This window comes from Zootoca vivipara, chromosome 2 (genome assembly GCF_963506605.1).
Source record: "Zootoca vivipara chromosome 2, rZooViv1.1, whole genome shotgun sequence".
NCBI classification, from domain to species: Eukaryota; Metazoa; Chordata; class Lepidosauria; order Squamata; family Lacertidae; genus Zootoca; species Zootoca vivipara.
This window is the reverse complement of record NC_083277.1, coordinates 163513-190914: the sequence shown is the minus strand read 5'-3', so window position 1 is coordinate 190914 and position 27402 is coordinate 163513. Positions and strand designations below refer to the sequence as shown.

Sequence of the window (27402 nt, the reverse complement as noted above, 5' to 3'; positions counted from 1 at the left end):
GTTTCTCATATTATAAGACATGTCTTATATTTATTTTTTCCTCAAAAAAACACACTATGGCTTATTTTCAAGGGATGTCTTATTTTTTTCCTCCTCCTCCTGCCGCGGCCAGCATTGCTGCTGCGCCTATCACTGTGTCTTATTTTCGGGGTATGGCTTATATTCCTTGAATGCTTAAAAATCCTGCTATGGCTTATTTTATGGGTATGTCTTAAAATATGAGAAACAGGGGACTTTCACCCCACCATCAACCTAACAATGAACCAATCCATGCAAGAAATACATTTTTTGGACACTACTATAAAAATACAGGATGGACGTATAGACACCACCTTATACAGAAAACCAACTGACCGACAAACATATCTACATGCTTCTAGCTACCATACCAAACATACCAAACAATCCATCGTATACAGCCAGGCCCTACGTTATAACCGTATCTGTTCCAACTCTACAGACAGAGAATCTCACCTAAGAGATCTACAGCAAACCTTTTTAGAACTAAAATATCCACCTGATGAAGTTAAACAACAGATCAACAGAGCCAGACTGATACCTAGGGAGAACCTGCTGCAAGACAGACCCAAAAAAGAAAATAACAGAACACCACTAGTCATCTCATACAGCTCCCAAGTTAAAACAGTACAACGCATCATCAGAGATCTACAGCCTCTCCTGGACAATGACAGCTCCCTTTCTCAAGCTCTGGGAGGAAGACCTTTCATTGCCTACAGACAGCCACCCAATCTTAAACAACTCCTCACCCACAATAAGACAACCACCAGACTTAACATGGACACTGGTACCAGAGCCTGCAATAAACCCAGATGCCAACTTTGCTGCCACATACACCCAGACAACACCATTACTGGCCCCAACAACATCCAACATACCATCTCAGGACTATTTAATTGCTCATCTTCTAACATTGTGTATGCCATCAAATGCCAACAGTGTCCTTCAGCTCTCTATATTGGACAAACAGGCCAAACCCTACGCCAAAGGATAAATAGACATAAATCTGACATCAGGAACCATAAGACTGAAAAACCAGTAGGAGAACACTTCAATCTCCCAGGACATTCTATACAAGATCTCAAAGCAGCTGTTTTATTACAGAGAAATTTCAGGAACAGACTGGAAAGAGAAGTTGCTGAATTGGAAATCATTACCAAGCTTAAAACCATGGAAGCACCTGGGATGAATAGAGACATCGGATTCTTATCTCATTATGCATGATCAAGCTTTCTTTAGCATCTCAGCCCAGGACTAATTGCAGCCATCAGCAGCCATTAACACCCATCTACAGGTTTACCACTCCCATCAGCCCATCACCCATTCCCACCCAACCCCACCACCCTCTGTATATATATAGGGTCTGACACTTCTGTTTCTAGTGTATCTGAAGAAGTGTGCATGCACACGAAAGCTCATACCAAAATATAAACTTAGTTGGTCTTTAAGGTGCTACTGAAGGAATTTTTTTATTTTGCTTCGACTCAGACCAACACGGCTACCTACCTGTAACCAGTTTAATTCAATTATTGGTTTGTTCTTGTTCTTGTTCCATGATGCCTTTTGCGTTCTCATTTTGTATTTTTATGTTGAGAACTGTCTTGCCAGGTAGCAGCTCCACGAAGAAGACTCTTGGGGGATAACCAGCGCCATAGAACCACCATGCTGAATGCAGGAAGGGGTTAATGCCATAGAGTAAACTGTCCTGCCAGGGGCCACTCTCCCTCTGCTTTTCCCATGCCACTTTGTGAAGCCCGCCAGGAAGGAGGTCTAAGCTGGGTGCTCCAAGCTTAGACCGTGTGGCTTAAGCAAGCCACCTTAGTGTTTCTATGCAAATAATTTAGAAACATTTCCCTTTGGGAACCTACATCCGGGAGTCCGTTTGACTTCTGAAATGTTCAAAAAGCAAGGTGCAGCTTCTGATTGGTGCAGGCGCCCTGGAAACAATAGCCGACAGCCGCATCGGATGTTCGGCTTCCCAAAAACGTTCAAAAAGCGGAATACCTACGGGACCGCCTCTCCTGGTATGCCCCGCGGAGGACCTTAAGGTCCACAAATAATAATATTCTGGAGATCCCGAGCCATAAGGTGGCTAGATTGGCCTCTACTAGAGCCAGGGCCTTTTCAGTACTGGCCCCAACTTGGTGGAACGCTCTTTCCCAGGAGACCAGGGCCCTGCGGGATTTGTCATCTTTCCGCAGGGCCCACAAGACAGAGCTGTTCCGCCTGGCCTTTGGGTTGGAGTCAGCCTGACCCCTGTGTTTTCCTCCCTCATGGCTTGGATTTATGGCCTACTTGAAATGAGGCTGCACTTTAATTTTAATACTGTATTTTAATCTGTATTTTAATTAATTGTTTTTATGTTTTATTGTAATTCTGTTGGTGTCAGCCGCCCTGAGCCCGGTTTTTGACTGGGGAGGGCGGGGTATAAATAAAAATTTATTATTATTATTATTATTACTTACTTACTTCTGGGTTTCCGGTGTTTGGGAACCAAGGCGTTTGAGAACCAAGGTACCACTGTAGTGTGTAGTTTATCTCATTGACATCTGATTATTATTATGTTATAAGAAAAAACTGCTCGTTTTTCCCTGATGGAGTATCCAAGAGCCTAGGTTCTCTAGGAGAAAATAACAGAGGCCAACCAGAGAAAATTGAGAAGCAAAGCAGCTAGTAAGCCTGCTCTTTATTAAACTGTTGCAACAGGGTCCTCCAGTCCCCTTATATAGACTTTTGATTTACAGGGGTCAGCAAACTTTTTCAGCAGGGGGCCGGTCCACTCTCCCTCAGACCATGTGGTGGGCCGGACTATATTTTTTTTGGGGGGGGGGGAATGAACAAATTCCTATGCCCCACAAATAACCCAGAGATGCATTTTAAATAAAAGGACACATTCTACTCATGTAAAAACACCAGGCAGGCCCACAAATAACCCAGAGATGCATTTTAAATGAAAGGACACATTCTACTCATGTAAAAACATGCTGATTCCGGGACCATCCACGCGCCGGATTTGGAAGGCGATTGGGCCGCATCCGGCCCCCGGGCCTTAGTTTGGAGACCCCTGCTTTTGAAGTTGCTCACCCTATAGCCAGAGACACCCCCCCAAAAAAAAAAATCACAGGAGGCCGTCTCCAGCAGAAATCCTGCCTGCCACTGACTGCATTACCTGGGCAGCCTGGGCATTCTTTTGTGATGGTGAGTCCAGGTCACAGGCTCACCCCGTTCATACATAAATATGCTCTAAAGACAGGATTTGTAAGCGAAAAGACAATGGGGAGAATATTTGAGGTTACTGGAAGAGTCAAAATGGTTTCAGGATTGCTCTCCTGTACTATTTCAGACATGTGGTTTATACACTTATGCATTTGCCTTGTAAATTTATGAACCTTGGAATTCCTATCACACCCTATTCCAAGATATGAAATAACATCACATCAAACCAGGGCCGGATTCAGGTTTGATAAGGCCCTAAGCCACTGAAGGGAATGGGACCCTTTATATCAGGGGTCAGCAAACTAAGGCCCGGGGGCCAGATGCAGCCCAATCACCTTTTCAATCCGGCCCGTGGACAGTCCAGGAATCAGCATGTTTTTACATGAGTAGAACGTGTCCTATTATTTAAAATGCATCTCTGGGTTATTTGTGGGGCCTGCCTGGTGTTTTTACATGAGTAGAATGTGTCCTTTTATTTAAAATGAATCTCTGGGTTATTTGTGGGGCAAAGGAATTCATTCATTTTTTTATTTATTTTTTCCAAATATAGTCCGGCACCCCCCACAAGGTCTGAGGGACAGTGGACTGGCCCCCTGCTGAAAAAGTTTGCTGACCCCTGCATATGTCCAGCTGTCCTTTGTCGACCACAAATTGTCACTGTTTTTTTTTGTGTGTGTTGAATATATGCTAGATGAAATTAAAAAAAAATCCTTCAGTAGCACCTTAAAGACCAACTAAGTTTTTATTTTGGTATGAGCTTTTGTGTGCATGCACACGAAAGTGCATGCACACGAAAGCTCATACCAAAATAAAAACTTAGTTGGTCTTTAAGGTGCTACTGAAGGAATTTTTTTATTTTGTTTCGACTCAGACCAACACGGCTACCTACCTGTAACTATCCAGGGGCCAGCAAACTTTTTCAGCAGGGGGCCAGTCCACTGTCCCTCAGACCTTGTGGGGGGCTGGACTATATTTTGAAAAAAAATATATGAATGAATTCCTATGCCCCACAAATAACCCAGAGATTCATTTTTAATAAAAGGACACATTCTACTCATGTAAAAACACCAGGCAGGCCCCACAAATAACCCAGAGATGCATTTTAAATAAAAGAACACATTCTACTCATGTAAAAACATGCTGATTCCTGGACAGTCCGCGGGCCGGATTTAGAAGGCGATTGGGCCGCATCCTGCCCCTGGGCCGTAGTTTGGGGACCCTGTGCTAGATGGTCATTTATAGACCTAATAGGGCCACACCGGACGCTAAACACTGTATTTGGAATCTTATATTTTGGAAATGTACCTCGTTTTTCCCCCTCTGTTTTTTTGGGGGGCCCTAAGCTATAGCTTGTTTAGCTTATATGTAAATCCGGCACTGCGATCAAACATTAAAAACTTCCCTGCCTTCAGATGTCTTCTCAAATTATTTATCTCCTTGACATCAGATTACAGTATTATGAAAAAAAAGCCCCCCCCTTGCCCCCCCATTCCTTTCCAGCAACTTCTGCGGCCTTGAAAGGTCAGTGCAGAGCCATAATAATTTTTTTTGGGGGGGGGCATAATAATTTTGGGGGGGGCAGTGCAAGAGACCGGGCAAGGGGGCGGGGGGGCGGACTGGGCATGCGCGCGCTTGCGCTTCACCGGCCGCATCCCTGCCTGGCGGATGCGTCGAAAACGACGTTGGTGGGCGGGGCCCGGCGGGTGGCGGTGACGTCAGAGGGCCGGAGGGAGAGCGGGGCGGGGCTCCTGCTCACGTGGCGCGGACGCGACGGAGAGCAGGTAGGGGGAGAGAGGGAGAGAGAGAGAGAGAGAGAGACGGGGAGGCCCCCCCCCGCAGCAACAGCAGCGCAGCCTCCCAAGCCCCCCCCAAAAGCAGAATCGGGGACCCCTTTGGAAAGAGCCCCCCAAGAAACCCTGATCCGCGCCCCCCTTCTTTGCAGGCGGGAGTTCCACCGGTGAAGGCGCCGCCCCCCCCGGTTGAGTGTCTGCCTGCGGGGGGCGGGGCTCCAGGCAGGTCGGAGCAGCAAGCATCCTTGGGGAGGGCTCGGGGAGACCCCCCCTTGTGCCCCCCACCCGCCCCCCATGCCAGGCAGGAGCAGCCGAGCGCAGATGGCCCGAGGCGCCTGCTGTGTAAGTAGCTGGAGTGGGGGGGGGCACCAGACCCCCCATGCCCCCCATCACCACCTTCTAGGGGGCAGAAAGTGCAGGCCTTGGGGGGGCAATGGGGACCCTGCCACGCCCCCAAAGCCCCCCACTTTCCTCCCCCAGGTCCTTCTCCTGGCGCTGCTGATGCTCCCTCTGCTCCGGAGGGCCTCCCAATTCTTCTCCTCCATGGCCGCCTCCGCCGGGGGACCCTACGTCCCCGGGACCCTCTCCGCCGCCTTCGTCACCTGCCCCAACCAGACCGTCGCCAAGGAAATTGCCAGGTGAGCCCTGCCTGGGGCAGGGGGGTGGCGGGGTTGGGATGGATGACCTTCCGGGGTCCCTACCGACCCTGCTGTTCTAGTTGGAAAACAGGGCTGCCCTGGGACCTTCCTTCTGCCTCACCTCCCCCCCCCCCCCGGCGGATGGCAAGGGGAGGCTCTGCCAGGCCCTGAGGGTCTCTCTCTCTCTCCGTCTGCCCGCCCCACAGGGCCGTCGTGGAGAAGAAGCTGGCAGCCTGCGTCAACATCGTTCCCCAGATCACCTCCATGTGAGTGACGAGCGCCAACCCTCTGCCCTGGTGGGGTGGGCAACAGCTCAGGCGTGGGCCAATGTGGGGCTGCGAGGCGGCAGGGCACCCCAGAGAAGGGGTGCCGGGGGTTGGACTAGATGGCCTCTGGGGTCCCTTCCAGGATTCTGAGCCCTGAGGTGGGGCATGGGGATTTCCTTCCTGTGCAGTTTCATTTTGTTATTATATTTACATACATTATTATTAATATTATTATTATTATTTACATTTCAATTATTCCCACCAGGAGCTCCACAAGGGGGGGAGGGAGCTGGGCCTGGGGCCCTTTGCACCCTCTGCAAAAGGGCTCCCCCCACTTTGCTGGGGGGGGGCATCCCAGGCCACACCCCATTTTTATTTCATCCCATTTCTGCATGGGCCCCCCTTCCTTCCTGGGTGCCATATGTGGTTCTGCTGCCCCTCACAACAACCCTGCGAGGCAGGCCACGCCATGAGCCTCATGGCCAAGAAGGGGCTCCCAGGCTCCCTCGCCTGATGCTCTAACCACTGCACCACCGCTGCCTCCCCATCTCTCTGTCTCTCTCTCTTGCAGCTACGAGTGGAAGGGCAAGATTGAGGAAGACTCGGAAGTGCTGCTGGTGAGTTACTGGGCCCCGGGTCCCCCACCCCTTGCAGCCTCCGGCCCTTGCTGTCCCCCCTCCCTATAGGTCCACAAAGATAGTTCCTCTATTGCCTCAGGTGCTGGGAGGACATGGAGAATTGTAGGGTTGGAAGGGGCCCCCAAGGGTCATCCAGCCCAACCCCTGTAGCACAGAGTTGTGAGATGGCAGGGGCGCCCCATTCTTGGGAGGGGGCCTTCTGCTAACCCCTGCTCTCCCTATGCTCCACTGTGCTGGGGGGCAGGGAAGCCCCCCATTAAGGAAGGAGGGGCTGTGATGGGCATCTGGGAGGGATTTCTGGCCTGGCGCCCCCCACCCCCGGCAGAGTTCGGTGCCCCACCAGGCCAGAAGCAGCCCAGAACACACTGGGAGGCTTTTCAGAGCGTCCCCTCTAACCATTGCGCGTCACTTCCAGCACACACTGGGTGGGGGGTCAAAGAACGCTTTGCATTCAAATCCTGCCTCTCCCCCCCAACAGATGATCAAGACGCGCAGCTCCCGTGCCTCAGCCCTCGCAGAGTTTGTCCGGTGAGTCACTTGGGGGGTGAGGATGGCCCGGGGGGGGGGGCGGCGACACACATCGAAGCCCCGCTGCAAGGTGACACCCCCTTTTCTGCCCCCTGCAGGTCGGTGCACCCTTACGAAGTGGCAGAGGTGATCGCCGTCCCCATCCAACAGGGGAACCCCCCCTACCTGCAGTGGGTCGAGGAGACCGTCCCAGAGTGAAGCGGAGGGGCTGGGGGGTGCCCCACGGCCAAGGAGGAGATTTGAGTAGGAGAGCAGAAATAAACACCTCTCTGCCCCTAGGGGCCTTGTGGGGAGAAAGCCAAGGTGGTGTGGTCTGAATCTGTCCCTGGGTAAGAGGAATTTTTTTTGGGGGGGGTCCTGGGGGTCTCAAAAATGGACACACCAAACAGCTGTACAAAGAACAGGGTTTTGGGAATGATGCCAAGTCCCTCCTCCGTCAGCCCCCCAAAATGGGCTCTTGTCCAGGACCCAAGCAGGGCTTCCTGCCCCATAGCCCCTTGGTGGGGGGGGGGAGCCAGCCAGCCGGGATCCTGGCCCCCTGGGCTCTGCCTCCGAAAGGAAGTCCTTCCTCGAGCAGCAGTTAAGCTGCGGAACTCCTTCCCACTGGAGGCAGCAATGGCGGGCACGCTCCGCCTCCCCAGGCGGCAGCAGCCAATTCTTCCCGAGCGCCAGTCGCTGGAAGACACAGGAGGAGAAAGATCTCCTCCTCGTGCCCGGATCATAGAACCACGGGCTGGCAGAGTTGGCGGGGACCCTAGGGGTCATCTAGCCCAACCCCCTGCGACACCCCAACGTGGGGCTCAAACCCGCAACCCTGAGATTCGGAGCCTCGCCCTCCTCTCCTGATCCAGCCATCCCAGCAGCGGGCTGCCTTTGGCCTGCTGATGGAGCTTCCAGGCCCAGGGGCAGTCTACCTCGAGTCCTTGGGATTTTGGGCCAGGAGGATGGCAGGAGGCTGGGCTGGACGGGCCTGATCCAGCAGGGGCTTGAGCTCCAGGAAGCAGCTGCAGGCGGCAAAGTCTTGCCCAGAAGCTCTTTTTATTCGGAAGTGCTTTGTACAACAGTCAGTCTAGCAGCAGCAGAAGCAGAATTACAGGCGCAAGGTGGGCGGCTGTGTGTGTTTTAGGGGGCAGCCAAGGGGGGGCGCTCTCTCTCTCTCTCCCACTCAGGCCTCTTTAAATAATACCTTTAACCAACAAACAGTAAAAAAATAAGCAGGGCTCAAACTCTTTTTGGGGTCCAAGACGACGATATGGGGGGGGGAGCAGCAGCAGCAGCAGCAAGTAGAATAAACTTGGGGGTCTCCTGCCCCCCCAAAAGCAAGAGACGGCACAGTCCACATTCCTCAAGCAGGTAGGGGGAGCCACCCCACGGCCTCCCCCCCCCAGAATTGCACTTTTTGCTCTCTCCTCGGCCAGGCACATTGGGGTCCTCTCTCGGTCCTGCTTTGGGCGCCCCCTAAAACATGCTGCCCCCGTTCCATTCCACCAGGTACTGCACGGTGCCCTCGGTGGTGACGCGGCGAGCCAGGATGCGCACAGCTTCCCCCCGCGCCAGCCGGCCCATGGGTCCAAAGTAGCCCGAGCTGGCGGGGCTGCCGGGGGCTGCGGAGAGGGCCGCAGGCGCCGGCGCAGCCTGCGGGGGCCGCTTGGGGGCAGGCGGCATGGAGTGGCGACGCAGGAGTGTCCGGGGTGCGGGGCCGTCATCCGCCGGAGAGTGCTCTGGGCTGCCCCGCTCTGCAGGGGCGGCGGACGTGGCGGCGTCACCGGCGTCGAGGGGGGCTCTGCTGCTGGTGCTGCAGAAGGGAAGGGAGGGAGGGGGTCAGTTGCTGCAGCCAAAGTCACCCCAAATTTCATCTTGCCCCCCGCTTGCCCTGGACAGCCAGGCCGGTGCTACAACTCCCAGCAGCCCTTGCAATGTGGGAAGCAGGAACTCGAGGGTCCCTGACAGACGGCAGTCCAACATCCAGGGAAGGAATCATAGAATCCTAGAGTTGGAAGAGACCACAAGGGCCATCCAGTCCAACCCCCTGCCAAGCAGGAAACACCATCAAAGCATTCCTGAAATATGCCTGTCAAGCCTCCGCTTAAAGACCTCCAGAGAAGGAGACTCCACCACACTCCTTGGCAGCAAATTCCACTGCCGAACAGCTCTTACTGTCAGGAAGTTCTTCCTAATGTTTAGGTGGAATCTTCTTTCTTGTAGTTTGAATCCATTGCTCCGTGTCCGCTTCTCTGGAGCAGCAGAAAAACAACCTTTCACCCTCCTCTATATTATGACATCCTTTTATATATTTGAACATGGCTATCATATCACCCCTTCACCTTCTCTTCTCCAGGCTAAACATACCCAGCTCCCTAAGCCGTTCCTCATAAGGCATCATTTCCAGGCCTTTGACCATTTTGGTTGCCCTCTTCTGGACACGTTCCAGCTTGTCAGTATCCTTCTTGAACTGTGTTGCCCAGAACTGGACACAGTACTCCAGGTGAGGTCTGACCAGAGCAGAATACAGTGGTACTATTACTTCCCTAGATCTAGATGCTATACTCCTATTGATGCAGCCCAGAATTGCATTGGCTTTTTTAGCTGCTGCATCACACTGCTGACTCATGTCAAGTTTGTGGTCTACCAAGACTCCTAGATCCTTTTCACATGTACTGCTCTCAAGCCAGGTGTCTCCCATCCTGTATTTGTGCCTTTCCTTTTTTTTTTTTTGGCCAAATGTAGTACTTTACATTTCTCCCTGTTAAAATTCATCTTGTTTGCTTTGGCCCAGTTGTCTAATCTGTTAAGGTCATTCTGAAGTGTGATCCTGTCCTCTGGGGTATTAGCCACCCCTCCCAATTTGGTGTCGTCTGCAAACTTGCTCAGGATGCCCTCAAGCCCATCATCCAAGTCATTGATGAAGATGTTGAACAAGACTGGGCCCAAGACAGAACCCTGTGGCACCCCACTAGTCACTACTCTCCAGGATGAGGAGGAGCCATTGATGAGCACCCTTTGGGTTCGGTCAGTAAGCCAGGAGAGGCACCCCCTCTCGACCCGGTCTCCTCTCTCCTCCTGCCTCCTCACAACAACCCTGTGAGGTAGGTTAGGCTGAGGGATGGCAACTGACTCTAAGGCCGGCTGGTGAGCTGCATGGCTGAGTGGGGATTTGAACCCTGGTCTCTCCCAGGTCCTAGTCCAATGCTCTAACTGGACGAGGGTGGGGCTCACAGGGGCCGACCTGACCTGGCAGGAGAAAGCAAGTGGACCGGATGCCCCTTGCCCATTAATGAGGCCGGTCACCCCACAGGCTAGATAGCAGCCTCTTGGGGGGTTTCGAGCTGGCGCCTGCAGGGGGCTGGACTAGACCACCCGAGTGCTGGGCCAGCCTTTCCGTAGAGTGGTGGTGGGGCCAGTGAAGCCCCCCACTTCCGTCCAACCCCCCCCGGGGGGAAAGTGGGGTGTATCCATCCCCCCCTCCCTCCCGCTCACCTCAAGGTCCCTGCAGTGTTGGCCGAGGGATGGAAGGAGGCGAACATCCGGATCGGGGCGCTGCAGGATGGTGGGGGAGAGAGAGAGAGAGAGAGGCAGGTCGTCAGTGTGGGGCGGGGAACGCCTCCCCCCGCCCCCCGCCGTGGGGCTGCCTTGCCCCCTCACCTGTCCTGGCAGCGGGCGTCGGTGCGGCGGAAGTTGTAAGAGCTGGAAGTGCCGCCGTAGCCGCTGTAGCTCTGGTTAGCGCTGACTGGGTTGTGCACCACCTCCTGGGGGGCGGACAGAGCGGAGGGCGGCTCTTGAGCGGGGACGGAGCAGGGGCCCCCTGGCCTGCCCCCCCGCCCCCACCTTTTCTGGCCCCGGCCTGCCTACCTGAGTGAGGGCCCTCTCCAGGCGCTCCCTCTCCCGGGTGCTCCGCTGCTGCTTCTCCTCCTCCTGCTGCTGCTGCGCCCACTGCCCCCCGCTGCCACTCAGGGCTGGCGGGTGCCCCTTGCGCCGGCGCTGTGGCTGCTGCTGCCGCGGCTGCCCCCGTCGCCCGGCCCTCGGGCGCTCCGGCCCCTTCCCACGCCTGCCCTGCCCTGAAAGGAAGCTGTAAGAGACCCTCCTTATCTGCACGGCACGGAGGGGGGGTGCCGGAGGAGGGGGGCTGGGGGGGCCGCTGCCCCCTTTCCCCACCCCCTCGGGCTGTCTCCGCTCGGCTTCTGGCACTGGGGGGGGGGAGATCCCCGGCTCACCTGCTGCCCGCGATGAAGGGGGTCCCGGGAGCATCGCCGGAGCCGTCATCCCCTTGGGGGGCGGGTGGGGGGACCCGGCAGTGCAGCCCAAACAGGCCCTTGCGCTTCTTGATCTCCTTCCCAGAGATGAACCTGCAGAGGAGGCAGGTGTGATGGGGCAGCTCTCGAACCCGGGCCCCTCTCGCCGCCTGCTTGGAGGGCACCCAGCAGCCCCCCAGGGGTCCCGCTACCCTCCTCACCTGTCCTTGTGTCCCGTCAGGGCGTTCAGCAGCTGGCTGTAGCGCTCCCCCTTCGGGGTGTCCGAGAGCTGCGGGGAAAGGGACAACCTCAGGCCCCTACCTCCCCCTTTCCTCTCAGGGGAGGCGCAGGCCAGGGTGCGCCACCCTGAGGCCCCTTCTTCACGGGGGGGGAGGGGATCCCGCCTCCTGGCCCACACTGCCAATCCCTGACTCCCAAATTAAAGGGATCATCGACTTTTATCCTGCAATTCAAGAATGTTTTGCGCCCCACGGGACTCGAACTCGCAACCCTGAGATTCAGAGTCCCCTGCTATGGAGGGAGCAAAGGTGACCCCCCACCCACCCAGCCCGCTTTTCTCCTGCTGCCCCCGGGATCCCTTCCCCCACCGGCCTCTCACCTCTCCCAGCAGCAGGCTGTCCCAGTTCTCGCTGGCGAAGGGCAGGATCTCGCGTTCGAAGTCAAAGTATTTCTTCTTGCAGCAGATGCTGAGGTGGTAGAGGATGAGGTGGGCCACGTCTACCCTGCAGGGGCACAGGTGGGAATCCCTCAGCGCAGCCAGCGCAGCCCCCTACTGCTGCCTGCCCCCCACTTCCTTGGGGAGCAGCTTCCTCCTGGAGCCTCCTGGCCCTTTAGGTGGCGGCTTCCTTCGCTCTGGCTAAGGTGCCCAAACCTCCTTCCCCATCCTGCTCTTTCTTTGCTTTTGAGATCGGCTGCTTAATTCTGACGGACTTATCTTAAGTTACCAAGCGGCGTCCCAATTATCCCAAGCAACGTATTTGGCAATCGAGCGATGAGCAGGAAACCATTAATTAAAGGGCACTTTGGTTTTTACACTCAAGATGTGGTGTTTTTTTTAAGGACCCACCTTCCTTTGGCTATCTTTGAACTGCTTTTATATGGAATCACAGTTGGCAGGGACCCCGAGGGTCATCTAGTCCAACCCGCAATGATGCAAGGACCTCCTGCCCAACGTGGACTGAGTCTCTGCCAATGCAACTATGGGCTGGGGCCAGGCAGGCCTCCCTGGGGAGAGAAGCTGGCTGCTGCATTGCTTGCTTGTGCTTGAGCCCCACTGCCCGCCCCACTCACCATCTCAGGGGGAGACGTCGGACGCTCTCCGGGCCTCCCGTGCAGACGCAGCACTCAAAGACGTAGAACCTGCCGGGTGGAGCCGGGGTGGGTGGGGGTTGAGTCACAAGAAGCCTGTGCCCTCTGATCCACCCCCCTCCCCCTGCCAAGGGCTGCCCCTCACCTGTCCCCATAGAGCAGGGGCTTGCTGAGGCACTGGGTGCAGGCCTCGTGGAACCACTGGGCACAGCAGCGGCATTGCAGCATCTTCAGGTTCCACCTGCGGCAGAGGAAGAGAGGGGGCCAGTCAGGGGAGCTGCCCCCCTAAGACCACAGCCCCATCCGTAGAGGGGCAGGGACAGGGGGACACACAGGGGGCCCCGGTTCCAGAGGTGCCCTTCCTCCTCCCCACAAGCCCCTTGGCCCCCCTCTTCCGTGGGGCAGACTCACTCTCCGGGGCCCCCACAGTAGCAGTAGCATTGCTGCCGGTTGGCGAGGTGCTCAGCGTCCCACTCCAGGGCCTTCAGCTGGTAGGGCAGCACCAGCTTCATCCCCAGCATGGCCTTGGCGTAGGGTCCCTTCTTGAGGGCGCCGCCCCGCTGCGGAAGGAGGGAAAGCCGTGGGGCAGAGTCAGTGCGTGGGGCACGGAAGGGGGGCCCCACCCCAAGCAGGCTCTCGCCAGGTCGTCTTTCCACGCTGCAGCAGGCTGGTCTACTGCAGCGAGAGCCGTGGGGCAGAGCCAGCACGTGGGGCTGGGACAGAGGACCTTTGGGGGTCCCTTCCAGCTGGGGGGTCAGAGGAGGCCACTCTTACCTTGGTGGCCACAGCAAAGACACACTGCCGGCACGTCCAGGCCCCATCGCTCAGCACCCGGGGCAGGTGGCATTCCTGGTGGTAGGCTGCAGGGGGGAGAGGAAGGAGGGTCATCAGTGGGGCACTGGGGGGGGCATCAGGGGCAGCTTGTGGGGCTCCTTCGGCGGACTTACCGTGGCTGCATTTCTCGCACCGCACCAGCCGGTTGTCTGAGCTCACGGCCTCCGAGTGGCACACGCAGCAGGACTGCTCCTCCCCAGGCACAGCCGCTAGGAAAGAAGGCAGTGGGGGGGCGTGAGGGGCCAGTTCCTCCCCCCCAAGGGCCTCGGAACCGAGATAGACTGCCCCTGGAGTTGGAGGCTCCATTGGGAAATAATAAGTGTCTGCTGGATGGGGCCAAGGGGGGGCTCTCCTCTGATCCAGCCTTCTCACTGGGAACGCCCCCCCCTAAAAGGTAGCCTCTGATATCTTGGCAGCCATCACTGCCTCCAGTGGGAGGGAGTTCCACAGGTGAACTCTGCACTGGGGTCATCCCCACAGAGTAAGAAGGGGTGGAGAGCCAGGCCTGCAGGGTGGGGAGATTGTGGGGGCAGGTGACCCCAAAGAAGGCCCAGGGTGGCGACGGGGGGGGGTGTTACCCAGGGGGTGGGGGGTGGGCATCTCCCACTGACCTGGGTTGATGTCTTTCCAGAGCACAAGGAACTGGGAGTCGTCCTCAAACTGCACCAGGCACACCTGCCGGAGGGGGTCCACCTGCAGGGGGGAGGGAGGGAGGGAGGGGGTGAGCAGAGACCCCCAGCGGGGGGGGGAGGAGACCCCCTTGAACCCAGAGGGGAGGGAGGGGGCAGCCACTGACCTTCTTGATGGTGCCCAGGTAGAGGAGGCCGTCGGTCCAGCGCGCCAGGACATCCTGGCCCTCCCAGAAGCGAGGCCAGCCGGGAGGGGCTGCGCCGGGACCCCCGGGCGAGGGGGGCGCCCCTCCGCTGCCGGCCGCCGGCCGCTTCCAGGGCCCCGAGGTCAGGCGGGCGCTCGTCCGGGTCAGCCGGGCCGAGGACGGGGGGGCGGGAGGCTCACTCGCCATCACATTGCGCCCCACCTGCGGGGGGGGGGGAGAGAGAGAGAGACGGGGGGGTCAGGCTCCGCCCGCAGAGGGAGGGCCCCCAGGAGTCTGCCACCCACCCACCCACCTGGGCGTGCTGGGGGGTCTCCGGCGGAGGAGTGGTCGGGGGTGCGGGAGGCGCCCCCCATTGCAGGCTCGGCTTTGGGGGTCCCTCCCCCGGAGGAGGCTGCGCCCCTCTTGGCGGCCCCTCGCCCCTTACCCGCTGGGGGTGCGGGTCCCTCCCCGGTGGGCTGGGGGGTCTCAGGGGCGGCGGAGCGGGACCCTCTGCGGCTCCATCCTCCCGCGGAGCGCCAGTGACGCAGCAGCCGGAGCGGGGGGCCGCGAGGGGGGATGCCGAGGGCCGGCCCCCGAGCCCCCCCAGCGCCCCCACCCGGACACCGGCACGCCCCCGCCGGCCTTGGGGGGGGGCGCCAGGCGGTGGGGAGGGGAAAGACCCCCCCAGGACGCGGGGAGGGGGCAGCCCGCGCCTCCCCCTCGCGCTGCACGCCCCGCCCCCCTGAGCTCCCAGACGGGCCCTGGGCAGCGCCTGGGGGTCCCGCCTGCCTCCCCCCCCCATGCCGGGACCCCCTCCAAGGGGATCGCCCCGTTGCAGCGGGGCTCCCCTCCCTGCTTCCCAGAATCGAAGGGGGGGGGAAGCTGGCCAGGGGCCTTGTGTGCCCCCACCTGCTTCAGGCTCCGAACCCGCTTCGTGGGGGGCTGACACCCCCCCCCCCTAAGATGACAGTCTGATAAATTAGAAGCCCTGAGGGGGAGGGCGAGAGAAAAGGGCGCGAGAGAAGATAGAGGAAACCTTGGCAGGGTCACGAGGGGTCATTTTTGACATTGGGGGTCCCTCCCCTCCAGGCCCCGCCCCTCGACCCCCCTCCGCCCCACCTGCGCAGAGGGGCAGGCGGGTGTTTAACTGGGGAAGCTGCTCCCCCTCGCGCAGGCGGCTGCACCTGTGGAATAGCTGCCTGTTGCTAAGCAGCGCTCCGCCGGCCTCCCCTTGGGCTCCCCTTCTGTTTGTGTGTGTGTGTGTTTTTCTCTCTCTCTCTCTCTCTTTCTACATTGATCTCTCTCTCCCTAGAGATCTATCTGGCCCCGCCCCTCCACAGGCCCCGCCCCCGCCAGCCCGGTTCCTGCGCGCCGCGCGGGACCGTTGCCATGGCGGGGCGGGGCCTGGCTGCGGCACGCGCGCGCGCACTCACACCAACGCTTCTTCCGGCGGAGGCGGTCTCGGGCTCCTTTTTTGGCGGCGCGCGTGCGCAGTGCGTCGTCCGCTGTGGCCGCGCACGAAGGGGCGGAGCTGGCGCGAGGTGATACGGTGACGCGACCGGGCCGTTGGCGTAAGACGAAGAGGGCGGTGCCGGCGCGCGCGACGGGCGGCCGCGGATTGGTCTCCTCCTCTCGCCCGCCTCGCCATTGGCTGTCGGGGCGGCGCCGCGGGGGAAGACGGGAGTTACCCGTTTGAATCCTTACGGCGGTTGGATCGGAGAGGGAAAAGGGCGGCGAGGAGGAGCAGCAGCAAAAGGGGCGCCGAGCGCCGCGCCGGTGAGGCCTCTGGGCATGGGCAGAGGGTCCCCTTTCTCAGGCCTTCATTTGGCCCCCGGGAGCAGGAGGCTGGACTAGCTGGGCCTCCGCTGACTTCCTTGGGCCTCCCGCTTCGACGGCTGAAGGGCTTTGCTTCCGCCCGAAGGCCGTCCCTGGAGCCGATGGATGGTCCACCTCCCGTGAGTCGCTTCCGGGGGGTCAGGGGGCTTCTCTCTCTCTCTCTCTCGCCTGCCTGCCTGCCATTGTGATTCCGTTTCTCTCTCAGTTGCCACTCCGGGAGCAGAAGATGAACTCCGAGGGGAAAAGTTCCGTGCTGCCCAAAGGCCCCTCCCGGCTCCCTGTGTCTGGACTTCGCCTCAAGCGCCCGGCCAGCGATGAGAATGAGCCCCCCAAGGTGGAGCGGGTGAGTTCTCAAGCCCCTCCCTTCTGCTGCACAAAATCCAGCAGAGAGGGACGTTGAATAGAATCAGGGAGGTGGTCAGGGACCCCTGCCGGTCATCCAGCCTGACCCTTAGGGAGCTGGGTATGTTTAGCCTGGAGAAGAGAAGGTTAAGGGGTGATATGATAGCCATGTTCAAATATATGAAAGGATGTCATGTGGAGGAGGGAGAAAGATTCTTTTCTGCTGCCCCAGAGAAGCGGACACGGAGCAATGGATTCAAACTTCAAGAAAGAAGATTCCACCTAAACATTAGGAAGAACTTCCTGACAGTAAGAGCTGTTTGACAGTGGAATTTACTACCAAGGAGTGTGGTGGAGTCTCCTTCTTTGGAGGTCTTTAAGCAGAGGCTTGACAGCCATATGTCAAGAATGCTTTGATGGTGTTTCCTGCGTGGCAGGGGGTTGGACTGGATGGCCCTTGTGGTCTCTTCCAACTCTATGATTCTATGAATAACAAACAGTTGCCCTTTCCTTCCTCCCAGAAACGGGCTCGGGGTCCCCTGGAGCCTACCAAGCGGGCAGGACCTGTGACAGCAGCAGCCCCCTCCTTGCTGAAGCCTCCGCCAGCGGCCCCTGGGCTCCGAAGCCACCGCCAGGCCGGTAAGCTCTGGTCAGTGTGGGGAGGGGAAGGGGCAGAACCTGGAGAGCCCTTCTGGACTTTGCAGTAACGCAGCTTTCTTGGCAGGTGGGCGCCGCCGCTCCAGCACTCGGACACGGGGGACTGCGGGTCTAGCAGGGCCTTCCGTCACAGGTAGGCTGTGGGCTGCAGAAATGTCCCTGTTAAGGGTGCCATGTCATACCTGTCAGGAATTGATCTTTTAGAGGAGCAGCACCCATCCTGTCATTTTTTAAAAATATTATAAATATTGTACGGTACCTGATGTTGTAACAACTTAACTGGATCAGGCCCAAGGGGGCCTGTCTAGTCCAGCATCCTGTTCTCACAATGGCCAAACACTTTCCTGTGGGAAACCAGAGAACAGGATTCAAGCCCAAGAGCCCTCTCCCCCTTTGTGGCTTCAAGCAACAGGTATCAGGCGTATAACAGGCGTATAAATAAAAACAGGTAACAGGTGTATAAATAAAAATGTATTATTATTATTATCCAGAAGCATTGCTGCCTCCATGGATTGCCCTCTCTGGCGTGCATTTGTTTAATCCTCTTGTGAAGCCATCCAAGTTCACTACCTCCTGTGGGAGGAAGTTCCATAGGTTAACTATGCACTACCATTGTTTTTGTATCCAGGGGTGGCTTGGTTCCTCAAACTTCATCCATTCCAGGAGTCCAGGACTCCATTTGCAAACCAAGGCACAGCTTCCAATTGGCTGCGGGAGCTTCCTACACTCATTTGGAAGCCGTGTCGGTTGTTCAGCATCTGAAAAATCTTCGCAAACCGGAACACTTCTGGGTTTGCGCGTTCAGGACCCAATTTGTTCGACAACTAAGCCATTTGAGAACCAAGGTTCCACTGTAATGGAAATCAATGCCGGTAGCTATCTTTGCTGGACTCTTTTCACCCGCTGAAGCCATTTTAGTTTTGGCAAGCTGATTCAGGTGTGTAGAATGTGGGTCCCCCGTAACCCTGCATCTCGTGTCCCTTCAACTTGTGTGCATTCAGTGTATAAACAATATAAAGTTTGGAGAGGGGCTGGGGTTCCAGGAAAAATGCTCTGGCAATCCCACCCACCGTTCAACCCAGCGTGTTTCAGCTATACACTATTTTGGCTTTAGGCGCAATCCGTGGAATGGAACCCCCCACATATGTTGCGAAGTATTGTTATTTTTCACAATCAATCGGGGTGTAGATTTCAGGAACCAATGGAGGGGAGAGGGGTCCCCCTTGGGAACCCTTTCACTGCTTCATATCTCATTCCTCCTTTCCCAGCAGGATCCCGTCGGATGGTGGTTGCGGCAGCCCCTAAGCCAGGTGAGGCCAAGAGAAAGGAGGGAGGTGGCCCCCCTCCTTTGCCATCCTTGAGCCGCCCCTGGGACCTTCACACTGTCCTCTCTCTATCCCTCTCCCCTTGGCAGCCGCTGCTCCTGCCAGTGCTGGCGGGGGTGAGAAGAAGCGGGCCCCCTGGGACTTGAAGGGGCAAGTGAGCGACCTGCGGGCCAAAGTGGGGACCTACAAGGAGAAGGCCCAGGGGCTAGCCGGGGAGAATGAGGCCCTGAGGCAGCGGCTGAACCAGCTGGAGGGGCAGCTGAAGGAGACGACAGGCCTCAGCCAGCAGCTGGAGGGGCAGAACAGGTGAGTGAGCGGCAGCCTGAGAAGGGCATGGCGGGCTCCTCCTGCTGCAGGATCCGACCTCTGCCCTACCCTCTCTTTTGCAGTGCCTTGGCCTTGGAGCTGCAGACCTCCCGAGCGCAGGCCACAGAGAGCCTGCAGATGGTGGAGGAGCTGGTGGAGCAGGAGCGGCGGCTGCAGGAGACTGTCCAGAGCCAGAGCCAGACAATCCGGGAGCTGGAAACCGCTGGCCGCAAGGCCAGGGAGGCCAAGGAGGATTTGGCTGCCCAGCTGGAGACCAGAGAGGTGAGCGGGGGCTGGGGGTACTTCCACCTACCCTTCAATGGAGAGACTGTCTGCCTCCGTGAGGTGCTGGGAATCCCAAGGTGAGGTGAGGAATCCTAGGGACCAGCCAACATCTAGTTGTGATTCCTGCATTGCAGTCGGTTGGATTAGATGTCCCTTAGAGACCCTTCTGATTCTACAATGCCAGGATCAATATCAAAGTAAAAAAAAAAATTCAACGTATGATACAATAAAAGCCAAACTAGTTAAAAAAGGATAATTAGAAATAGTAATAGTAATAATAATAATACCTTTATTGTCAATGTGCAACTTGTGCACGATGAAATTAACCGAGCCCCCCCCCCAAAAAAAACTCAATCTCATTGCACACTGTGTGCTTGTCACACAACACACCAACCCCGAAAGACAGTTGCACTATATTATTTTCCGTTCAGCAGCCTAACAGCCCACGGGTAGAAAATGTTTTTTAGCCTGTTGGTACAACTGATCATTCTTCTATATTCCCTGCCCGAGGGTAGAATATTAAAGAGGTGCTGGCCGGGGTGTGAATCGTCCCAGATAATTTTTCTCGCTCTCCTAAGGCAATGATCCCTTGCGATGTCGTCTCGCGGACTCAGGGAACAGCCCATGATATCGTGCTGTATTTCCCACCCTCTGTAGAGATTTTCTGTCCGTGGCTGTCAAGCCAGCATGCCACAGGGAGGTAGATGTAGCAGGCCCAATCCTCCCTGTTTGTGGCCGATCCATCGGGAAGTCTTTAATCCAGTCACAGATGGTAGAAGAAATAATAATAATAATAATTTATTACTTATACCCCACCCATCTGGCTGGGTTTCCCCAGCCACTCTGGGCGGCTTCCAACAGAAAAATAAAACACCGTGACCTATTAAACATTAAAAGTCTCCCTGAACAGGGCTGCCTTTGGATGCCTTCTAAAAGTCTGGTAGTTGTTGTCCTCTTTGACATCTGTTGGGAGGGCGTTCCACAGGGCAGGTGCCACCACCGAGAAGGCCCTCTGCCTAGTTCCCTGCAACTTGGCTTCTCGCAAGAAAGGTCTGGTTCCATCAGCTTTTTGATAAGAATGTCCGGGAGGATGGTATGAAAAGCCGAGCTATATCAATAAACAACATAGGAATACAATACAGGAAAAAGCGATAAAAGGTGGGAAGATAAGAAGGAAAGAAAGAAAATGAATAAAAATCACAATAAGAGTGATAATCACAATAAAACCTCCCTGAAGGAGCCTGTGGCGCTCCTGGATCTGTTGCCTGGCTTCAAGGTGGCCCACCCCTCACTGCCCCTGGGGTTTCTCTGATGCAGGCGGAGTTGCGCCAGGCGCAGGAGAGCCTGGCCCAGCGGGCGCAGGAGAATGAGGTGCTGGCCGCACGCAAGGCTCAGCTGGAGCAGAAGCTGCACGAGTCGGAGATGGAGCGGCGCTTCCTGCACAACGCCGTCCAGGAGCTGAAGGTGGGCCGGTGGTGGTGGTGTGGGGGGGGCTGGTGCTGGGGGTCCCTTGGTGGGGCTGGGTGCTGACGAGTCCCCGCTCCCTCCAGGGCAACATCCGTGTCTTCTGCCGCGTGCGCCCCCTGCTGAGCAGCGAGAAAGAGGCACAGAAGCATGGAATGAGCCACTTGCGCTTCCCGGCGGACGACAGTAAAAGCCTCGTCTTATCCAAGGTGGAGGAGGTCAGTGTCGGGGGGGGCACATCCTGTGGGGAAGGGGGGGCACAAGTCTTGGCAACGGGGTGGCTAAACCACAGGAGCAGGAGAGTGTGTGTGTGTGTGTGTGTGAGAGAGAGAGAGACCATTGTGGCCCCTGGAGAGCTGGCCAAGGGGGAATGCGGCCCCTGTTACCGCTCAGTCAGTAGAGCATGAGACTCATCATCTTAGGGTTGTGGGTTCAAGTCTTGCCTTGGGGAGGGTGGACTAGCTGAGGCTTGAGGGTCCTTCCAACTCTGCAATTCTTTGAACCTCTGCCAGTCCCACGTTGGCCGGGAGCGCAAAGAGGACATTGTCTACGAGTTCAACTTTGACCAGGTCTTCCCTCCGTCCAGCTCCCAGGAGGAGGTCTTTGAGGAGATCTCTCTGCTTGTGCAGGTAAGGAAAATTAACAAAGGAAATGAATTTTATTCCGTGAACCACCCTGTGATCTTTTAATGAAGAGCAGCACATAAATAAAATAAAAAAATATATAAAATAAATATATTACGGGGGTAGGGAGGCTTTTAATGTTTAATAGATTATTTTATTTCATTTTTCTGTTGTAAACCGCCCAGAGTGGCTGGGGAAACCCAGCCAGATGGACGGGGTATAAATAATAAATTAATATTATTTATAAATTATAAATTATTATTATTATAGTAGGGGGGCCAGTTCTTCTAGTTCAGGCACCCCCAAACTGTGGCCCTCCAGATGTTTTGGCCTACAACTCCCATGATCCCTACCGGTAGCCAACAGGACCAGTGGTTAGGGATGATGGGAATTGTAGTCCAAAACATCTGGAGGGCCGAAGTTTGGGGATGCCTGTTCTAGTTTGTTATTATGTATGTTGAGTATGATACAGTTGTATCTTGGTTCTCGAACGCCTTGACACTCGTACGGTTTGGCTCCTGAACGCTGAAAACCTGGAATTAAGTGTAATTTCCAAACATTCTTTGGCAGCCAATCAGAAGCCGCGCCCTTAGTTTTTGAATGATTCTGGGAGTCAAAGGGACTCCTGGAACGGATTCAGTTTGACACCCAAGGTACCACTGTATTATGATGAAGATTACCCTGTCGATTTGGCTGAAGGATGGTATGGAAATGTAATATAGGGCGGCTGTCCCCCTCCGGGGACAGGAGAGCAGGTAGGGCCTGGTGGACGCCAGCTTGATGGCTTCCCTTCCTCCCCGCAGTCGGCCTTGGACGGCTACCACGTCTGCATCTTTGCCTACGGGCAGACGGGGAGCGGCAAGACGTACACCATGGAGGGCCCCGACTGCCGGGACCCTTCCGCGGCTGGCATGATCCCCCGCGCAGTCCAGCAGATCTTCAAGAAAGCCCGGGAGATGGAGGCCAAAGGCTGGAAGGTGGGCAGAGGGAAACCGGTGGCAGGGGTTCAAAGGGGGTGGAGGGGTGAGGAAGCCGCAGGAGACGCCCGCTGCATTCACTCGCCGCGCTGCCATTCCCACCCAGGGTGGTTTAACTCTGGGAACCACTCTCAGCACTTGGGGAGGGAGGGGGCTGCCTCTTTCACACACCCCCACCCGCCCCACAGGATGGTTTCCTTCCCAGCAGGGCCTCTCCTGCCTTAGATCCCTTGGCTGGCGAGACCTCCAGTGTTTTTCTGCAAGGCTTTCCATTCAGTTGCAGACGATCCCCTGAACCCCGAAAGGGTGGCATGTCTGAACTCCTAGGCCCTGAGACTCACCTTTGGAGCCAGGCCAGCTTGGAATAACCATGCCAGTTGGTCATAGAATCTTAGAGTTGGAAGAGACCACAAGGGCCATCCAGTCCAACCCCCTGCCAAGCAGGAAACACCATCAAAGCATTCTTGACATATGCCTGTCAAGCCTCTGCTTAAAGACCTCCAAAGAAGGAGACTCCACCACACTCCTTGGCAGCAAATTCCACTGTCGAACAGCTCTTACTGTCAGGAAGTCTCCGAGTCTGAGCTGGGAGCGATGTGCCGGCTGGGCCCGCACCTCCCCAGCCGCCTTCCCTGGTCTGATCCTGCCCCTCTGCCTGTCTCCTTCCAGTACCATTTTACCGCCAACTTCCTGGAGATCTACAACGAGTCTCTGCGGGACCTGCTGGTGTTGCGCCCTGAGCGGGGCTCTGAGCTGGAGATCCGGAGAGTGAGCCAGTGCACGGAGGAACTGCACGTCCCCAACCTCTGCTACGTCCCCGTTGTTTCAGAGGAGGAGGTACTGCGGTTGGGGGGGTTGGGCTAGATGACCCTTGGGGTCCCCTTCCAACACTGCTATTCTACAGCTCTGTTCACTGTGTCAGGCCACCAGTCTGCTTGCAAGGGGTGGAGGAGAGGCAGACGCCAGAGGACCAGCCCCATTGTGACGACCCATTTTAGGGCCTTGGTCTGGGGACAAGGCAGCCAGAGTGTGTCTGCATCCAAAGCCTCTGAGGGGGGAGGAGCAGAGTGAGGAATATGGGGTTGGGCTAGATGACCCTGGGGGCTCCCCTCCAACTTTGCAATTCTCCGATTCTTCTCAGGGCTTTTCTCTGAGAGCCAGCCTGCCTTTCTGGAGAGTTCAGATCCCCTGGGTCTTGGCCCCTCGGCTCCTTATGGCTTTTCTGCCTGCCCTCGAGTTCCAAGAGGAACATCTCCCCGCCATGCGCCCCTTTCAATTTGCAGGCAATGTTAGAAACTCCGATATAGAAGCTAGGCGCCAAGCAGCTCCTTGAACCAAGGTTACACTCGCCAAAACGGATTGATTCTCAGTTATACATCTGGTTAGTTCAGATGACCACCTTGAGCTGGGATTGGGGCGGTCCACATATATATTGGCCTAGTCCAACTTCTTTTTCTTAACGGTCCATTCATAATATAAGAATATTCTTCACAACTGTGAGTGGGGCAGTAAGTGAAGTCAAGTGACCACAATTAACTGACATTGCTCGCTGCTTCTGCTCAGGCTGCAGAGAGAAAGCCTTTTTTAGAACAGAATAATAATTTATTGGCCAAGTACTAATATACAGTACTTGGAATTCAAAAGCATCAATTCTTCGGCGATCAGTTATATTCGGTAATGTTCTGTAAATTCTTCCAAAGAGTAGCTGAGTCCCTGTTGAGAATTGACTCTGAATCATAGGTTTGTTTTTCCACTTTATAATCTCCTTTGTCAGTGCATTCCTAGCTGGGAATTCCTTTCCTGTAAGCCTCCTCTTTAGCATATTGGAGTTTCTTGAGTTTTATTGATTAATAAGGTGCAGTTCATCCATTTTGATTCCTGATCTTCATTCCGATTGTGCAGCTAAAATATAACGGATAGAATCCTACAGGATGAGGTACTAGTGTGTGGAAACAGTATAGATCCAAGGATTCCCAGGCTTGCACCTCTAGGTGGTGACGCCAAACGTCATCCTGTCAACTGGGCATCTCAGTCTGGTCGCAGTAGCCAATAGCCAGGTGGAAAATGTGCCTGGCTAGCTTCTTCACCCTGTTTGCCAGGTGTTGGCTAGGGCCGCTAGATGACCCTCAGGGTCCCTTCCGACTCTGCTTCCATTCTCTGCTTGCCCCTTCAGGTGCTGAAGCTGCTTCAGAGGGCCAAAGCCCACCGCTCGGTGGCCAAGACCAATCTCAATGAGCGATCCTCCCGCAGCCACAGCCTCTTCCAGCTGCGCATCGAGGGCCACAACGCCAACCGGGAGCTGCACACCTCCTGTGAGTGGCAGGCGGGGAAGAGGGTAGCCGGCCCCACCATCCCCCCTCTGCCCCTGGTCCCCTCAGTGGGAGACGGGGGCACCCACCCTCATCCCTCCTTTGTCCCCCTGGCAGCTGTGCTGAGCTTGGTGGACCTGGCTGGCAGCGAGCGCCTGGACAAGTCCCTCTCCACAGGCGACCGCCTCAAGGAGACCCAGGCCATCAACAGCAGCCTCTCCAACCTGGGCCTGGTCATCACCGCCCTCAGCAACAAGGTAGGCAGGAGAGGGGGGTCGCTTGTGCCTCCGGGTGGGAGAGTCCCAGCCAGCAGTGGGGCAGCCCTTCACAGCCCCCCACTGGTCTTCTGCGAGGGTGCTGTCTCAGGGGTGGGGTGCCCACCTGTCGGGGGCTCTTGGTGGTCCCCTCCAACTCTACAATTCAGTAAGAAATGGGACAGTCTCACGGTGCTGGCGGAAGCGGCCTGCCCTGAGTGGGGAGGAGGGGACCCCAAACATTTCCCCTTCCTGCACCCATTCTTGTCCGCCTCCTTTGCCCCCCCCCCCTCGCAGGAGGCCCATGTGCCCTACCGGAACAGCAAGCTGACCTACCTCCTCCAGAACTCCTTAGGTGGCAATTCCAAGATGTGAGTCGGCAAGGTGGGAGAGCGGGAGGGAGTTTATGCCCCCCCCCTTTCATGCATTGTCTGCGCTGTACTGCCAGGGACACAGTAGGTTGGGCTCCAGAGAAGCGGACACGGAGCAATGGATTCAATCTACAAGAAAGAAGCTTCCACCTAAACATTGGGAAGAACTTCCTGACAGTAAGAGCTGTTTGGCAGTGGAATTTGCTGCCAAGGAGTGTGGTGGAGTCTCCTTCTTTGGAAGTCTTTAAGCAGAGGCTTGACAGGCATATGTCAAGAATGCTTTGATGGTGTTTCCTGCTTGGCAGGGGGTTGGACTGGATGGCCCTTGTGGTTTCTTCCAACTCTAGGATTCTATGACCCCTTTCAACCCAAAATTCTCTGACAGTGGTGCCATGCATACCCCTTGGGGCACCCTCTGTCTCTCCTCACCGTCTCCTCCTGCCTCCCCCCCCCCCAGGCTGATGTTCGTTAACATCTCGCCCTCGGAGGAGAACTTTGCTGAGTCCCTCAATTCCCTTCGATTTGCCCGAAAGGTAAGTGGCTGCAGCGTACGGTTGCGGGTGGTTCTTTTTCTTGGCTGCTTACAGAATCTCCTCTGCTGAAGGTCCGCCCTGACTGACCGTAGCTAGAAGGGAGGAGGCGGCGGCGGCAGCAGTAGCAGCTGTGGGCTGCCTGCTTCTTTGAGGATCAAGCACCAGTTTCTGGCCCCCCAAATCTGCCCGGTCTTGCCTTGCAGGTGAATGAATGCGTCATCGGCACGGCATCGAACAGGAAGTGAGGGCGGCGGAGGCGGCTGGTCTTGACCCCATTCTTACTATTTTTATACTTACTTTGTAATAAATGTTTATATTTCTTCTTCCACTGCTGATTTTGGCGTTTTCTGCTTTCTTCCTGCGTGCCCAGGCTTCTTTCTCTTCGGGGTAAGGGGAATGAGTGGCTTGAGCTTGAGTTTGGCCCTTCTGGAAAGGATCCTGGGGCAACAGGAGGACTTTAACTGTGGCTGCAGCAGGAAAGCATTGGGAGCCTTGTAGGTCAGAGGAGGCTTCAACAACTCTCAGCAGCCAACTCTTGCATTATATATATGGCTTTGCCAGCAAGGCCGAAACATGGAGAAATGGCCCGCCAGGAAAGATGGGCTACTCTTGTAGAACTCCTTCCTCCAAAGCACCTCGCCAAAGACTCCTGAGCAGGCTATTATGTTCCAATGTTCAAAGAGATGGAAATTTAGCTGCCTTTCAGAGAAGGAAAACATGCTGGTTGTGTCAAAGCTTGTTTGCGAGCTGTGGGGATTATCCGAGCCAAAATACATACCATAGTAACCAACAACATACAGTGGTACCTCGGTTTACAAACACAATTGTTTCCGGAAGTCTGTACTTAACCTGAAGCGAACTTTCCCATTGAAAGTAATGGAAATTGGATTAATCCGTTCCAGACGGGTCCGCGGAGTACTTAAACGGAAAATACTCCAACCGAGGTGTACTTAAACCGAGGTATGACTGTACAAACACAGAGTCCAAGGCCTGGAAGAAGAAGGCTGCTTTTTCTTCTAAGGACATGTAAGGATGGTGTCGGGAGAGCCACCCTGGGGAGAGCATCTCACAAATGGGGAGCCACTGCAGAAAAGGCCATGTCTTGTGTGGCCGTTTTCTGGCCCACTTTCAGAGGATGTTGACAGAGGGGCCACTGTGCAAGTTAAGAAGACAGGTGACTGGTGGGGTTTCCCTAGGTCTGGCCCTTGTAGTGTCCTGTACAGAGTATTTTAAACAATTTATGGGAGAAGGAAAGACCCAGGTCTCCCGCTAGCATAGGTCTCCCATATGTCTGGATTTCAAATACGAAATTGACGTCTGGGTGGGACATCTGGTGTTACTAGCTGCCTGCCATATAAAAATACAATTAGTTCATACAGTGGTACCTTTACTTACAAATTTAATGCGTTCCGAACACACATTTGTAAGTCGGAAAAAGTCGAATCCCATAGGAATGCATTGGGAGAAAAAATCTGTAGAAGCAACCCTATCTAAAAATTCGCAAGTAGAAAAAATCCTATCTAAACTGCATTCACGATGGCGGACAGCTCCATTCGTAAGTAGAAACATTCGTAAGTAGAGTTTTTCGTAAGTAGAGGTACCACTGTATATCATATTGTTGCAGGAATTTATAGGTTGGGGGGGGGTTGCCCCTCCAGCAGATATAATGCACATGCAGCCCACTACCAAAGTCAGCACAATCACTAAAGGGTGTGATTAACTTGGCTGGGAAACGGGGAAATGTAAATATCTGTTTTGTTACACTTGATGGGTGTTTTGTGGAGGTCAAGGGGAGGCATGGGGCAGGGTCCAGGATGCTC

At 55.8% G+C, this 27402-nt stretch overlaps 3 protein-coding genes across 9 annotated transcripts; 2 read left to right on the top strand and 1 right to left on the bottom strand.

The window, feature by feature from the left end:
• The first annotated feature begins 4968 nt into the window (after nt 1-4968).
• CUTA (cutA divalent cation tolerance homolog) lies at nt 4969-7396 on the top strand. Of its 2 annotated transcripts, none has more exons than XM_035101761.2 (6): nt 4969-5015; nt 5505-5662; nt 5869-5928; nt 6500-6545; nt 7045-7094; nt 7193-7396. In XM_035101761.2, exons 2-6 carry the CDS (start codon nt 5526-5528, stop codon nt 7290-7292), a joined length of 393 nt encoding a protein of 130 aa, XP_034957652.1. In that variant the 5' UTR covers nt 4969-5015; nt 5505-5525; the 3' UTR covers nt 7293-7396. The 2 variants fall into 2 exon arrangements, with proteins under 2 accessions (XP_034957652.1, XP_034957651.1); XM_035101760.2 differs by lacking the exon at nt 4969-5015 and adding an exon at nt 5047-5366.
• A 717-nt stretch (nt 7397-8113) lies between these two features.
• Nucleotides 8114-15596, bottom strand: PHF1 (PHD finger protein 1). 5 transcript variants are annotated; one of them, XM_060271091.1, is made up of 15 exons: nt 15485-15596; nt 14283-14522; nt 14098-14179; nt 13600-13695; nt 13427-13512; nt 13064-13212; nt 12798-12893; nt 12635-12703; nt 11943-12066; nt 11545-11612; nt 11306-11437; nt 10944-11160; nt 10737-10840; nt 10572-10631; nt 8114-8889 (listed from the first exon to the last, which is right to left on the bottom strand). In XM_060271091.1, exons 2-15 carry the CDS (start codon nt 14505-14507, stop codon nt 8553-8555), a joined length of 1845 nt encoding a protein of 614 aa, XP_060127074.1. In that variant the 5' UTR covers nt 14508-14522; nt 15485-15596; the 3' UTR covers nt 8114-8552. The 5 variants fall into 5 exon arrangements, with proteins under 5 accessions (XP_060127074.1, XP_060127073.1, XP_060127076.1 ...); XM_060271090.1 differs by lacking the exon at nt 15485-15596 and adding an exon at nt 14746-14848; XM_060271093.1 differs by lacking the exon at nt 15485-15596 and adding an exon at nt 14614-14734.
• A 400-nt stretch (nt 15597-15996) lies between these two features.
• On the top strand, nt 15997-25915 carry KIFC1 (kinesin family member C1). Of its 2 annotated transcripts, none has more exons than XM_035101758.2 (17): nt 15997-16255; nt 16342-16479; nt 17000-17117; nt 17203-17268; nt 18407-18445; nt 18550-18766; nt 18850-19048; nt 20369-20515; nt 20602-20733; nt 21028-21144; nt 21942-22115; nt 22785-22952; nt 24289-24427; nt 24542-24681; nt 24976-25049; nt 25507-25582; nt 25786-25915. In XM_035101758.2, the coding sequence occupies exons 1-17, from the start codon at nt 16238-16240 to the stop codon at nt 25825-25827; spliced, it is 2004 nt and encodes a 667-aa protein (XP_034957649.2). In that variant the 5' UTR covers nt 15997-16237; the 3' UTR covers nt 25828-25915. The 2 variants fall into 2 exon arrangements, with proteins under 2 accessions (XP_034957649.2, XP_034957648.2); XM_035101757.2 differs by having other exon boundaries at nt 18404-18445.
• Nucleotides 25916-27402: the final 1487 nt, after the last annotated feature.

Excerpts from the sequence above, each read along its gene's own strand:
- CUTA (XM_035101760.2), top strand. The coding sequence starts at position 5,319 with ATGCCAGGCAGGAGCAGCCGAGCGCAGATGGCCCGAGGCGCCTGCTGT. Across the intron at positions 5,367-5,504 it reads TGGCCCGAGGCGCCTGCTGT|GTCCTTCTCCTGGCGCTGCT; the intron begins GTAAGTAGCTGG and ends TTCCTCCCCCAG. Across the intron at positions 5,663-5,868 it reads GTCGCCAAGGAAATTGCCAG|GGCCGTCGTGGAGAAGAAGC; the intron begins GTGAGCCCTGCC and ends CCCGCCCCACAG.
- PHF1 (XM_060271091.1), bottom strand. The coding sequence starts at position 14,507 with ATGGCGAGTGAGCCTCCCGCCCCCCCGTCCTCGGCCCGGCTGACCCGG. Across the intron at positions 12,894-13,063 it reads TACTGTGGGGGCCCCGGAGA|GTGGAACCTGAAGATGCTGC; the intron begins GTGAGTCTGCCC and ends CCTCTGCCGCAG. Across the intron at positions 10,632-10,736 it reads GACGCCCGCTGCCAGGACAG|CGCCCCGATCCGGATGTTCG; the intron begins GTGAGGGGGCAA and ends ACCATCCTGCAG.
- KIFC1 (XM_035101757.2), top strand. Across the intron at positions 19,049-20,368 it reads CCCAGCTGGAGACCAGAGAG|GCGGAGTTGCGCCAGGCGCA; the intron begins GTGAGCGGGGGC and ends TCTCTGATGCAG. Across the intron at positions 20,516-20,601 it reads ACGCCGTCCAGGAGCTGAAG|GGCAACATCCGTGTCTTCTG; the intron begins GTGGGCCGGTGG and ends CGCTCCCTCCAG.